The sequence below is a fragment of the Corvus kubaryi genome, unplaced genomic scaffold (assembly GCF_017639235.1).
Source record: "Corvus kubaryi isolate FWS band 111438036 unplaced genomic scaffold, C.kubaryi_AGA036_p1.0 37352, whole genome shotgun sequence".
Taxonomy (NCBI): domain Eukaryota; kingdom Metazoa; phylum Chordata; class Aves; order Passeriformes; family Corvidae; genus Corvus; species Corvus kubaryi.
In genome coordinates this window covers 2,191,088-2,204,378 of record NW_024581114.1, presented here as the reverse complement: position 1 = coordinate 2,204,378, position 13,291 = coordinate 2,191,088, and the positions used below count along the sequence as shown (strand labels likewise).

At 47.0% G+C, this 13,291-nt stretch overlaps 1 protein-coding gene across 2 annotated transcripts in view; it reads right to left on the bottom strand.

Annotated features, from left to right (window-relative positions):
- The window catches only part of C1QTNF12 (C1q and TNF related 12), a 16,498-nt gene that overhangs the window by 877 nt on the left and 2,330 nt on the right, over positions 1-13,291 (bottom strand). The window contains exons 1-8 of one of the 2 annotated variants that reach the window (XM_042032119.1): positions 11,083-11,356; positions 10,560-10,679; positions 9,901-10,012; positions 9,413-9,594; positions 5,226-5,334; positions 4,417-4,507; positions 2,138-2,216; positions 1-1,218 (exon numbers count right to left, since the gene is read on the bottom strand). The exon at positions 1-1,218 is cut by the window's left edge and continues 877 nt beyond it. In XM_042032119.1, the coding sequence (XP_041888053.1) occupies positions 1,120-1,218; positions 2,138-2,216; positions 4,417-4,507; positions 5,226-5,334; positions 9,413-9,594; positions 9,901-10,012; positions 10,560-10,679; positions 11,083-11,106 (816 nt within the window). In that variant the 5' untranslated portion in view covers positions 11,107-11,356 and the 3' untranslated portion in view covers positions 1-1,119. Of the gene's footprint in view, positions 1,219-2,137; positions 2,217-4,416; positions 4,508-5,225; positions 5,335-9,412; positions 9,595-9,900; positions 10,013-10,559; positions 10,680-11,082; positions 11,357-13,291 lie in introns of those variants that run through there. The other variant, XM_042032118.1, reaches the window with a different exon arrangement.

Genomic DNA, 13,291 nt, shown 5'->3' with positions numbered 1-13,291 from the left:
AGAGGGGCATTAAATGAGGAGGGGGTTTAATCCCAAGGATTTTTCCAGGTCTTGGATAACAAATCCCATGAAATGTCATCCTGTTTCTACTTAAAATGAGGTGATGGCCTGGAGCTGTGGGCCAAGCTCAGTCTCACACCTTTACTTTTGCACTCAGAAATCCAGAAAAGATTCCCTGGATTTTTTTGGGAGCACTTTGAGGCTCCAGGTTTTTTGCAGGCAGACCTGGAAAAGCTGCTGGGAGTGACCCCTGCCCTGTGCTTTCTTTCCTTAATTCCCTGCAGTGACCAAACAGGTCTGAGCCTGATCCAAGGCTCCCATTCCCACTGGATTTGGACAATCAGTGGGCTACACCTGACACACTCACCAGGGACTCTGAGGATGCAGATTTTGTGCCCAAATCCATGGTTTTATCTTATTAAATCGTAAGAACGCAGTGAGGGGTTTGTGCTCCCCTTGGCTTTCCCTTTTCCCCATCCCAAAGCACTGGCAGGGAAGGATTTGGATCTTCAAGGAAATATTTTGATGTAAAGAACCACAGTTAAAGAGTTCAGACCGTGGATTCCTTGGATTGTGTGAGAATTCAACATATTCCTGGTCAAATGTATCCAATTCTGACCCTGGGAGAAGATCTAAACCATTTATAATTCGATGGAAAAAGCAGTTCTGCTGGAAAATGCCTGTCCCCTTCCTCCCCACCACACAGAACAGAGTCACTGTGTTATTTCTGTTCTTTCCCATCTCAATCCTTCATTTCCAAACCCAAGCACCCCCCCAACCAATCCCCAAAAAACCCGTGCTGGTTACAAGTGCTACGGTGAAAGAATAAAATTACAACGTAACAAACCCCAAATCTCAGTGTGCTGCTCCGTGAGCATCTGGTGAAGCACAAATTAAATAGGAAACGTTTCTTTCAGGAGGATAAAAAGAATAATTCTGATGAGGAATTGAGCTGGTGAGGACCTCGAGAAGCAGCAGCAGCCTCTGGAAGCAAAGCTGGAGGAGCTGTGAAAGGATTTTGGCTGGTTTCAAATTGCTGCAGGTACAGGGAGCAGTTTCAAGGTCAGAGTGGGGTTTGCTTCAGTCCCAAAAGCAGGGCTGGCATTCCCAGGCTTCCTGCTACGCTCCCATCAGCATTCCCATGAAATCAGATCCGTTCTGGATGGTGATGGGAGCCCCAGCACTGTTGTCCACGAAGATGGAGGTGTATTGCCCAGCCTGCAGGGAGAAGGAGAGGGAAAGGTGACACATTCCAGAGGAAAAAGAGGGAAAAATCCCATGGCTCCAGCAGGAACTCAGCACAGCAGCCATTCTGTGGCTCCTGGGATCTGATCTGATGAAGTGGAAGAAATTTGGTGCAGTTTTGTGGTTGATTATTTTTATATTTCTATATCATGTATTTATATACAATAATATATATTCTATAAAATATATAGATAAATTAAAAGTATCTATTAAAAATTATATGCATGAAAAAATTCTATATTAAACATTATCTATTAAACATTATCTATTAAACATTATCTATTAAACTTATACGTTAAACTTATACATTAAACTTATACATTAAACTTATATATTTAGAGATATGTTTATACATCATATATTTAATAGAATATATTAATTTAATATATTTCATTTAATATATTTCATTTAATATAATTGTATTTCTATATTTATATCTTATATAAAAATAAAATTAAATCGATATTATTTAAGATATATTTATTATCTATTTAATATATTTATTATTATCAACCAAATCCTTCCTGCACTGGCACCTTTTTGGGTGAAGTGGCCACCTGTGCTTCAGGTGGGAAATTCAATTGGCATCTTGGCAATGCCAGGGGAGAGTTGGGAAAGGAAAATATTTCTATTTAAAATGTAATAGTAATAGAAATATTTAATTTTTCCTCAAAGGAAAGGTTCTTCCTGTGCCTTAAATTCAGAATGTGAAACCCAAGTCTGGTTTTTCATCCCAATCCTGCCCCAGGTGAGGAATTTCCCTCCCTTAACCTCAGAAAGGAGGTTCCTAAATCCTTCCCCACCTCCAGGGGAGAGTCCAGCCTGGCCAGGAAATAACTCCATGTCCTGCCAAGGGATTTGGGGCAGAAATTCCCACTTTTCAGGGCCTCACCTGCAGCTGCAGCAAACCATGGACATAAATAGTGAAGATCTTGCTGTTGCTTTCCAGCCCAGCAATGACTTCCAAGGACCTAAAGAGAGAAATGAACAGATTAAACCCCTCAGGCAACTGCAGCAGTTGTGTGTGGAAGGACAATTGTCCCTCAATTTCCTTGGCAATAAGACCAAGGTGATAAAATTCGCCAAAAAGGTGAATTTTGACTGGATTTTTGATGTTTGGAAGTGTTTAAAGCCAGGCTGGATGGGGCTTGGAGCAAGCTGGGATGGTGGAATGGGATTGGAATGAGGTGATCTTTAAGGTCCATTCCACAATTCCATGATTCCAGCTGCATTAAATATAAAATAGGAGAAGCTTTTCCTCACTGCAGATGGAAAATCCACAAAGAACCCAGGATTTTGGATAAAAAAACTCAGCTGGGAGCCACCTTTCCCCAGAGGCCTTTCCAGGGTCCTGTCCTCTCTATTCCCACCCCTGAGCATGTGCTGAAAACCCCTTTGGATCGATCTCCACCCCAGTTTGCCCAGTTTGGTGAGCAGCACAATGGTTTGTACCTGTTCTGCAAAGAGCTGCAGGCACCCTGCCAGTAAAACTTCATTTATTTTCCGGGGATGAAATGTTTATTTCACCTGAACCACAAATTTCTGTGTGAGAAAGGACAAATTCTGCAGCTGCTTGGGAGGATTTTTAGATCAGGGATCACACACAAGCCCCCAGAAATCCTTAAATAATTGTGCTCCAGCTCAAAATCCAGGGAAAGCTTCACATCACCCCTCCAGCATTGCTCTTTTGTTCTGAGAGCCATCAGGGAGAGCTGTTCCCTGTGGAATTCCCGGTTCACAGGACAAAATCAGCTCCTTTTGTGCAGGATTCAGGTTCTTGGGACACCAAAACCCAGCACAGCCCAGTTAAGCTCAGTCCTAAGCTCCCTGCCTGGCTGGTTCCTCCCTCCCTGCCCAGTGGGGGTTGTTTTCCCGTGTTTTCCCAACTGAACCAACCCCTTTTGTCCCTTTTCTTTTCCTCGGTGATGAAACCCTGCAAGTTCCAACGTGCTTTTCCCAGCCCTGTGCGAGGGAATAAATGAAAAGTGGGGGCAAATTGGCCCCGAGAGCAGGAGCCACTTGGCACCACCTCGGTTCAAGCTGTGTCACATCCTGCCCAAATCCCAAATCCCGGCCGGGGTGGGGACTTCCCACAATTAATCTCTTCCACCGCGACTGTCTCCTTCCACCTGAGTTTCCATCGCTCATCCCAAAGCCCTGGGGGCTCCTCCAGCTCCATGGATGGATGGATGGATGGATGAGTCGGTGCTGACATCCCCAGGAAATTCCAGAGGCACGGGGTGGCAGCAGGGAGTGTGTCCAGGCAGGCTCCCATCCCTCCTCCCAGCTCCTTCCACCCCAGCCACCCTCTCGTGGCACTGGGATGTGTCCCAGATTCATCCTGATCCCATTGCTCTGGGATCTGTCCCAAATTTATCCCTGGGCAGGGATTTGAGGTCTGGGGCCAAGGACAGAGCCACAGCAGCATTGCCCTCTGCTGGGAGCCTCCCATCCTCTTCCTCCCTGGAAAAGTTCCCAAAATCCTCCTGAGCCTCCCCTGGGACACGGCACCTCCGGGCTGCAGCTGGAAAAAATGGAAGCACAGGAAAAAAGCAGCCGAGGAAGTTTTCCTGACTTAAAAAATGTGGGGTTTTAAGCAGTTTTGCCCTCAGAAAAGGGAAATTCAGCACCATTTTCTCAGCAAGCTGAGGAGGTACCACAAACCTGCACTTCCTGCCTCATTCCCCTCGATTTCCCACCCATTCCTTCCCCTCATCACTCCAACACTTCCATGGCAACACCAGGGAGAGGCTGGGATCCACTCAGGATGAGGAAATGATAAAAACGGAGCTCTGGCACAAATAAAGTGTTGAATTCTGTGTGTTAATGGTGACAGCTGAGCACTCAGCACCTGGAGCTGCAGCCACAATTCCCTCAATATTTGGGTGTATTATTCTATATTTAGGTGATATAAGTATTATTATAAATAATACTTCATTCACAATTATGTAATAATTATTTATCACTAATATTTATAGCACTGAGGGGTTAAAACTCAGAATTCAAATAACACAGAGAGCCTGAGGGCTGCTCTGCAGAACAACTCTACATGAATTTATGATATAAAATCCACTTTTGGTGAACTTGATCTTCCAGAGTTGGTTGAAATAGCAGGAAATACTGAAAATTTGAGGAAAGTAATTGCCCAAAGTCCCCCCTGGAGTGACTCACGTGTATCTGTGACACAGGGACTCGATGCAGATCAACACTCGGACGTTGTCCCTGGCTCGCAGCTGGACTTTGCTCTTCAGCTCACTGTGGTCTGGGAAAAGCAGTGGGGAAAATATCAGCATTTCCATAAATTCTGGGATTTGGGCTTCAGAGGGACACCAGCAGCCTTGGGACTTCTGGGTTTGGGGCTACAGAAGGTGCCAGAAGGTTCCCCCATATCCAGTGGAGCCAAAGCCAACAGCTCCAAGGTGGATCCACCTGTGCCCATCAGTGGCAGAACCTCTGGAATATCAGATTAAAAAGGGGATCCACCTGTGCCCATCAGTGGCAGAACCTCTGGAATATCAGATTAAAAAGGGGATCCACCTGTGCCCATCAGTGGCAGAACTCTGGAATATCAGATTAAAAAGGGGATCCACCTCTGCCCATCAGTGGCAGAACTCTGGGATAATGGATTTTAAAAGGGGCAAAAAAAAATGGTGCAACTGTGAAGAGAGGAGTGGGAATATATGGGGGAAGAGATGCTCCAGCAGGGAAAACCACTGAAAACCTGCCTGGATGCAGTTCTACATCGACATTTACATTTTTTCTGCAGTGTTTTGTGCAAGGCAGAGCTTCTGCACCAAATAAATTTGCTCCCTAAGCTCTTGCTCCATAGGGAATGTGGATTTTTGGTGCCCATGGAGCAGCCACTGGGGTCGCAGGCTGTGAAAAGAGCCAGCCATGATTCCAAAGGGCCATATCCAGGCTTTTCCCTGGATGCAGGGGGTTCTCCAGGAGGATCAGGGGTCCCTCTGGGCAGCACTCACCGATGTGGACGTTGGCTGAGAACTGGTAGATGCCGCCCACGGGGGCGGTGAAGCGGCCGGTGGCCAGGTTCAGTCCTGTGCCCCGCAGGAACGCGCCCTTGGCCAGGGGCTGGAGAGGGAAAAGAGAGCCTGAGCACGTCCCAGCACTGCCAACATTTCTCCCTGCCCAGGACACAGAACCAGCCCAGCTGCAGGGGAACAGAGCTGCTGAAAATGGCCCGATCCCGCCAGGAGATTCCAGAGGGGCTCTCTCCCAGAATTTGATGCGCACAAAAGGGAAAATGATCAGTGGGACACACAGAGCTGGCTCTTCTGACTCATCTGGACCCAGACTGAGCTTACAGCATCCCTGGACTGGCCCTAAATCCCTGTGCTGATCCTGGCTCCATCCCTGTGCTGCTCCTGACTCCATCTCGGGGCTAATCCCAAATCCCTGTGCTGATCCCAGTGGCTTCCACTGACGTCCTGATGCTCTGTTCCCATTATTTGAGCCAAGAGCTCCCTGCTACTCCCAAAAACATCCCAGATGGGGCCAAGCCACATTCCCAGGCTTATCCTGGAACCTTCTCCATTGCTTTTTGTGGAGCCCTAACACCCACAGGAGTCTCCAGAAGTTTCCTACCTACTTTAGGTGGAAATCAGAGGGGTTTGACGAAGAACTGGTTGGATTCTGGGGGATTCCATTTCAGTTTTGGTTTGTCCCAACCTTGGATTGTCTGGGATAACCAAACCCTGGTAAATCCAGCAGGGAGCTGCTCCTGGTGGCAGGGAAGTGCTCTGGAGTCACACTGGGAGCAGATTCTCCGAGTCAGACTCGGAGAAACTCGGTGAGAAATGTTTAGTGTTTGGTTTGGCCCCGCAGGGATTTGGCTGGAGCTGGGGAGAGGCTCCAGAGGGCCAAGAAATCCCATTAGTCAGACTCTGCTCCCACCACAAGGACGCTCTGGGCACTGGGAATGTGGCCCCTGAACACTGGTCCAGGAGGTTTATCCCAAACTGGGATTAGGGATCACAGGAGCTGTTCAGATCTGACTCTGTGAGGGCACATACACAGGGCTGGATGCCAAAAATACCCAGTGATGTATCCCAAAAACTACTCACTGCTGTATCCCAAAAAACAGGCACAGTCTGCTGGATCCCAAAAACTACTCACTGCTGGATCCCAAAAAACAGGCACAGACTGCTGGATCCCAAAAACAGGCACTGCTGGATCCCAAAACCAGGCCCAAATCCATAACTTTTCCAGCCAAAATAAGTCTGTGATTCCAGGATTCTAAGTCCATGTGGAACAACAGATTTTCTCATGATGAAACTTCCTTAGAATTTCGAATTTGAGGATAATTCCTATTTTCTCATGCACAGCCACAGCCAATATAACAGCAAACCCACCAAAAACCATGGAAGGAGCTGGATTCTGTCCTTATCCCACCACTCCAGCACGATTTTTGGTAATTCCAGTTTGTATTTCCCTCAGCTCCAAGCCCTGCCCGGTTCATTCATCCCTTTCTTGTTGCAGCCATGAGCAGAAGCAGCACCAGAATTCCAACCCCACTGGCTGAGCTTGGAAAGCAATTCCAGGCCCCAGTAAATTCCAACTGATAAAATTCCTGTTCCTTCATGCCCTCCCTGCCTTGTTATTCTTCTGCTCACAATGCAGGGTGAGGTTCCCTGGGCAAAATATTCCATTAAATCCCATGCCAGAGCTGCTGCTGCCTCCCAGGGCCCTCACCCAGCTGCTCCAAACTCCACAGGGATTTATTCCTGAGGAAATCACTCAATTAGCCCAGAAAGCAGCCCCAAATATTCCAGTATTTCAGAGCAGCCACTCTGGAAAAACCAAATCAGCTTCTCCCCCTCAGTTCATCCCACACCTCCCTCAGCCAATCCTTGGTTTTCTGCCAGGAGGAAAAACAGGAGCCATTCCTGGAGAACTGGGATGGGAACTCCCGGTTTCACATCCCAGGGATCCCCCCAAAAGCAATGCCTGGATTTATCTTAGTAAAGAAAAGGATAATCCAGGCACAGGGATATCCACAATCTCCTGATCCAGCACTAAAATTCCAAAGGCAGAGACATTTCACTTGAGTTCAAGGCTGCACAAGCCATGAAAAGCAGGTGGGCCACGTTAAATGATCTGATTCCAGGAAGATTCCCAGCTAAATCCCACTTCCATGCCCTGCCAGAGGCTGCAGTTCCTTCAATTCTTGCTGGGAAAAGCTTTTTTTAAGAGGAAATCCTCAAAAACCTCCAGTGTGAGGTGCAGGAGGGAGAGGTGTGGGAAAGGAGCATCCCATGTTTCATCCCACATTCCAAGGACATCATGAGGCCAGGAGGGAGGGAATTTAACATGGAAGGGTGGGAAAACTGGTAGGAAAACCTCGGTGCTCAAGGTCAGAGTGACTTGGACACCACAAATGAGGGAGCAGAGGGATGGGCCCCTCTCAGGTTCTCTCCTCTATCTCAAAATGCTTTGGATCAGCTCCAAATCCAGGAATCAGGGTCAATCCCTGTTATCCCACTGGGAATTATCCAGCTGTTGGCTTCTTCCCTCTAAACTGACGGAATGGTGGGAGAGGAACTCTCCCTAAAGACAACATTTTCACCTTTGCAGGAGCAGCCTGTGGCTCCCTCCCTCTGAATTCCCCTTTTCCAGAGAGCACAAGCCAAAACCAGACACTTCTTGTCCCGGGCTGCAGTGCCAGGTTGGCATCCAGACCCTCCCACAGCAGCTCCAAGCCAGGAAAAATTAGGAAGGAGCTGGGCACCCCATCCCTGAGGCATGGGAAGCAGCAGCCCACGCTCCCACTGCTGGGATGTCTTGATTATTCCCATTTTCCATGCTAATTAATGAGGCAGCAGCTCTCCTTCCAGCCCTGCCCACCCCTCAGGGCAGATCCTGCCTCGCTGCCAAGCCAAGCTGCCAGAAATTTGGGGAAAATCCAGGAAAGCACCTTATTTAGGATGTAAGCACTGCCTGCAGTGCTGCAGCTGCGAGGAATCCCAGCAGGAAACCACCCCAAGGGACAGGATTCTCCCTGTCACATTCCCTTTTCAAACCCTTCCTGTCACCTCACAAAACATCCCTGAGGGCCTTGTGCTCTTCCACAGCCTTTGTGACCCCAAAATCCAGCATCAATCAATTATCAAATAACTATTTGGGTTTAATTCTTACTTTTCCTAAAATTTATACTGCAAATCCAGAGCCTGTTTGCCACTGGAATGGTTTATTACAAGTTTTAATATCAAAAATTTAGTATTTAATCTCAGATTTAATATTCAGCAGCTTGCTTGTAACAATGATTATAATGACCCCTGATTGAAATTATAACCTGATTATAATTCAGTTATATAGATAATGTTTATTAGTCTATTATGTAAAGAATTTAAGCATCAGAACTGGCTCACCTAACAAAATTCAGCCTTTATTTGGGCTCCCAAATCTATGATCAATGGTTTCTGTCTGCCTCTGACATTCTACATCTGAATTTTACTTTGGGTGTGCACTGAAAAAACAGCAGATCCTAAAGATCCTGCTCATTCCAAACCTGGACAAGTCTCCCTCCATCATTAACTAAAATAAAAACCTGGCTCTTGTTGGAACTGGGAGCACGGGAAGAACTGTGGGAGATCCTGCAGGGCTGCAGAAGAAGGAGAAATTCTGTCTTGGGTTTGTCAGGAACAGAGGACTCAAAGCTCAGTGCCCACTTCAGCCATAAAATCACAGAATATCCTGAGCTGGAAGGACCCACAGGATCATGGATCCTGCCCAGACACCCCAAAATCCCACCCTGTGCATCCCTGGGAGCTCTTGGGGCCGTACCCATTCCCTGGGGAGCCTGGTCAGTGTCCCAGCACCCTCTGGGGGAAGAACCTTTTCCTAAAATCCAACCTAGACTTGGCCTGGAGCAGCTCCAGCCGTTCCCTTGGTGCTGTCCCTGTCACAGAGAGATTGGAGCTGCCCCTCAGGAAGAGCTGCAGAGCCCAAAGAGTCCCCCCTCAGTCTCCTCCAAGTGCCCTCAGCCCCTCCAGACCCTTCCCCATCTCCCTGTCCCTCCTTTGGAAACTTCCTCATGGATTTCTATCTTTCTTTCAGCGTGGGAGGAGTTTCTGGGATGAGCCTGGCCTTTCAGGAAGCCCCACAGAGCCAAGTAGGGAACAGCCAGGTTGACTCTGGAATTCCTTCTCACCGACTGGAAGTTCTGGAGTTCCACCAAGGTCTTCTTGTCCACCACGACCTGGCCTTTGAGCTTGCAGTGGAAAGCCTCCTCCACACGCCTGTGGGATGGAAGTTCCTCCAGGGACAGCAGCAGCGGGGGCAGCTGGCTGGGATGGGCCGAAATGGCCAGGGACGCTCGGCGCTCGATGGCTTCTGAGGGGAAAAGGGAAATGAAAGGAAATAAACTGTAAGGGCCTGGCCCATGAAATCATTAATTGTGTGATTGGATTTTGTGTTTTACTCTTTCATTTAAGCCAGGCAGCACTGGGAAAACAGTTTTGGTTGCCAGGGGAATGCTTTAAGGTGAAGCCGGTGCTTGGTTTGTCGTGGTGCTTCAGCAAAACAAAGCACAAAGCTCTTACAGCCTTTAATGTCTTTTACCTTGAATATCCTTTTAAAATCTTTTACCTTTTAAAGTCTCTTACCTTTTAAAATCTCTTACCTTTTAAAATCTCTTACCTTTTAAAATCTCTTTGAACTCCTGCAGAAGGACTTCCCTGGTGACTTCAGCCCCAGGGGCTCCTGGAGGTCCCTGAGGCCCAGGAGGTCCTGGGGGCCCAACCAGGCCTCGCTGAGGGAGCAAACAAAGGAAAATTAGGGATGAGGAGCAGGGAATTGCAGTGACAGAGCAAAAATCCTACAGGGACATCAGCAATGTGAGGTGTTTTGTTCCCAGAGAATTCCTGTTTCCTCAAATAAACTGCATGGAAGGAAATCCTTAAAAGCATCCAAGATTGTCCAAGCAGCAGATGAAAAGTGCCACATGATCAAGTGTCACTCAGCTCGTTAATTTGAAATAAACTACCTGTCCACACCTTGATTCATTTATCCTTTGGGATACTTGGACTTTATCTCGTGGAAGGGGGAAAAAAAGAGTGGATTTTATTTCTACTGAGCAGAAAAACAACCCAAAAAAGGCCCAATCCAAGAGCAGCTGGGTCAAAATTCCCATATCTTCTCTCCCAAAGCACAAAGGCTCAAACTTCTCCAAAAATTGAGAAATTAATCACAAAAAAAAAAAAAAGGAAACTCAGCACTTTCTGGGCTGGGAAAAGCTGGAGCCCTAAGGATGAGCAGCAGGAAGGGAAACCATGGGATACATGGAGTGCACATCCTACCAATTTCTTGTCTTTCCCTTTGCATCTCCTCTTGGAGGTGTTTCCATCGTCCGGGCGGTGCACGAAGGAGATCCAGGTCCTCCTGGGGTCTGTGATCCGGGGGTCTGGAGACTCCAGGAGCTGAGGAGACACAAGGACAAAGGCAGATGTCACTGCTTGGCCACAGCAAGGGCTCAGAGGATGCAAAAAAATCCAGCCCAGGCTGTTTCTGCTGCTTTTGGAGGACACTGAGGGTGTCCTTGGGGAATCAGGAAGAGCCAAGAGCTCTGAGAGTCCCTCAGAGACCTCTCTCCAACTTCTGGGACTCTCAGTCCTCTGATAATCCTTTAAAATCCCCCTGCCAGCTGCTAATAATTCACACTTAATAATCCTCTGGTTATTAATGAGATGGAAAATCATGTCCTGAGCACTTGTGGTTTTCCTTGCAGCACAAGTGTGAGGTTTGGCCTCTCAGCCAAATCCAAGAGGGAATTCCTCCCTAAATTCCCCCTCTGTTTTGGGAATGAAAAATGATGTTTCTCACCTCATATTGAAATATTTTTAACATTATTCCACACAGGCCACACGGAATCACTGTAATTCTGTTATTTTTTGTAGCTCTTCTTCATAATCTTCCAGAAAAATGAGATGGGTGTCAGACATAAACCAGGAAAAACAACATTTACTGGTCACAGCCAAGTTCCTCCCATGGTTTTACCACTTTTCGGGCCCAAAAATCCTTTCCCCAAATGCCCCTGGCTGAAATATTTGATAGAGGAGGAGTAAAACTTCTGCAGAGTCACTGATCCAGAAAAAAACAAAGGGAAATAATTCAGGAAGATGTAAGAATAAAGCAGGTGGATGCAGCCCTTGGAATCTGACAGAGGGATTCAGGATGGAAGGGATCCACAGCTGCTTCCCATAAAAATCCAGTGCATCAAAACCTCTGTATCCATAAAAATCCAGTATCCACCACTCATGTCCTGATTTCTCTCAATCCAGAGGAGAAAACTCTGGTGGGCTTGGCAAAAACACTGCCATCAACTGAAAGATGACACTGGAGGAAACCCTTTTTCCTTAAAAAACCCCACATTTTTCCTTAAAAATTTTTTTTTCCTTAAAAACCCCATTTTTCATTAAAGAAATCCCATTTTTCCTTAAAAAACCCCACATTTTTCCTTTAAAAAAAAACCCCAACAGGTTCCCTGTCCCCTTGGCAATCCCAGGTTTCTCAGGAGATTTGAGCCTTCCCAGTTTTAGTGGAGTTTTCCCCACATGACTCAGGCCCTGGGAATGTCAAAGAGGAGCTTTCTCTGCTGCTGCTTGAACAGAATTCCCGAGGGAATTTCATCCCAAATAAATTTAGCTTAATGAGAAGGAAAACACATCCACCTTTTCAGCAGGGAAAATAAAAAAATCCCTCAGCTCATAACTCATTCCCTGCTCCTTCTGCTCCAGCTGGGCCCAGAGGATTCCAAGGTAAACACATCCTGAGTTTTTCCCTGCACGAGGCCACAAAAATTCCAGCTGTGGGGAATTAATTGGGATGAGGATTCTGCTGCTTCATTTCCCTGCTCAGGGCATCCTTTCATGCCCACAGAATTCCCTTCAAGGGCCTAAAATACCACTTTTTCCACAAAAAACTGGCTTTTGTTAGCTAAGGATGGGTTAATTATTAAGTGCAATGATGTAAATTGTGATGGTTTCACTGTAAACTGCAACTTTTACCTCAGATATTGTGGGAATTCTTAAGCACTGTATTAATAATATTATTAATAATAATAAAATACTCCCCACAGCTTGGGCAGGCGCTAAATAAATATAAAATATCCGAAATACTCTCACCCTGGACATTTAGAACCAGCCTGAACTTCAATTCCAATCAGTTCCAAGGAGAAACTGCAAAATTTGGGAGCAATTTTCCCTCAGAGATTTGGGTTGTGCTGCCTGAGCTGCAGCCAAACATTTGCCAGGGATATTTTCCAGTATTTCCATCCAAAACTTGCAGCATCCAAACAAATTCTGGATTAATGGATGCCCTGTGGGGTTTTTTTCCAGCCCTGATATATAGGAGACTCCATCAGAATTAAACAATTCCTGCTTTTTGTTTTTGCAACCAGAATCCACCCTGCTCGTGGTCCAGCGCATTTCTCAATCCAGGAAAATTAATTCCAGGATAAACTGGGATTAAATTCCTGCCTGGCCTCTCTGCAAGGGCAGGGTGGAGGGGTTTTAGCGGGGGACAACCTCAACAATTCAGCGTGGCCACAGAACCCTGCGCCACACCCCAAAAAATCAGCAGGAAAAAATGGCTTTTTCCGTGGGAATTTGATGGGAATTATTTTTTTTTTTTAATGGGAATTTCAGCGGAGCAGAAGGGTTTTAGAGCCCTCAAACCTGCCCAGCCTGAACCAATTACTCTCCCGGAGCGGGATATTCCCGGTGGCAGCCCAATTGTTCCCAAATTTGTGGCCGATTGTTGGCGGCCATGCCCCAATTCCCGGGTTGTCCCCTGGTTGCCATGGCAACTGCCAGCCCTAATGGCGCTGATCAAAGCGGGCCTGGAGGTCACCCCATGGGGACAGGGGACATTCTGTGTCACCAGGGTGGGCACAGAGGGACGGGCTGAGGCTGACAGGGATTCCCTCCCTCCTCGCTGCCCTTCCCGCTCCCAAATCCTAAAAGCTGCTCTGAATTCCCCAAACTTCTCTGCTATTCCCAAAAACCCCGTGCAAAGATTCATCCCAAAGGAT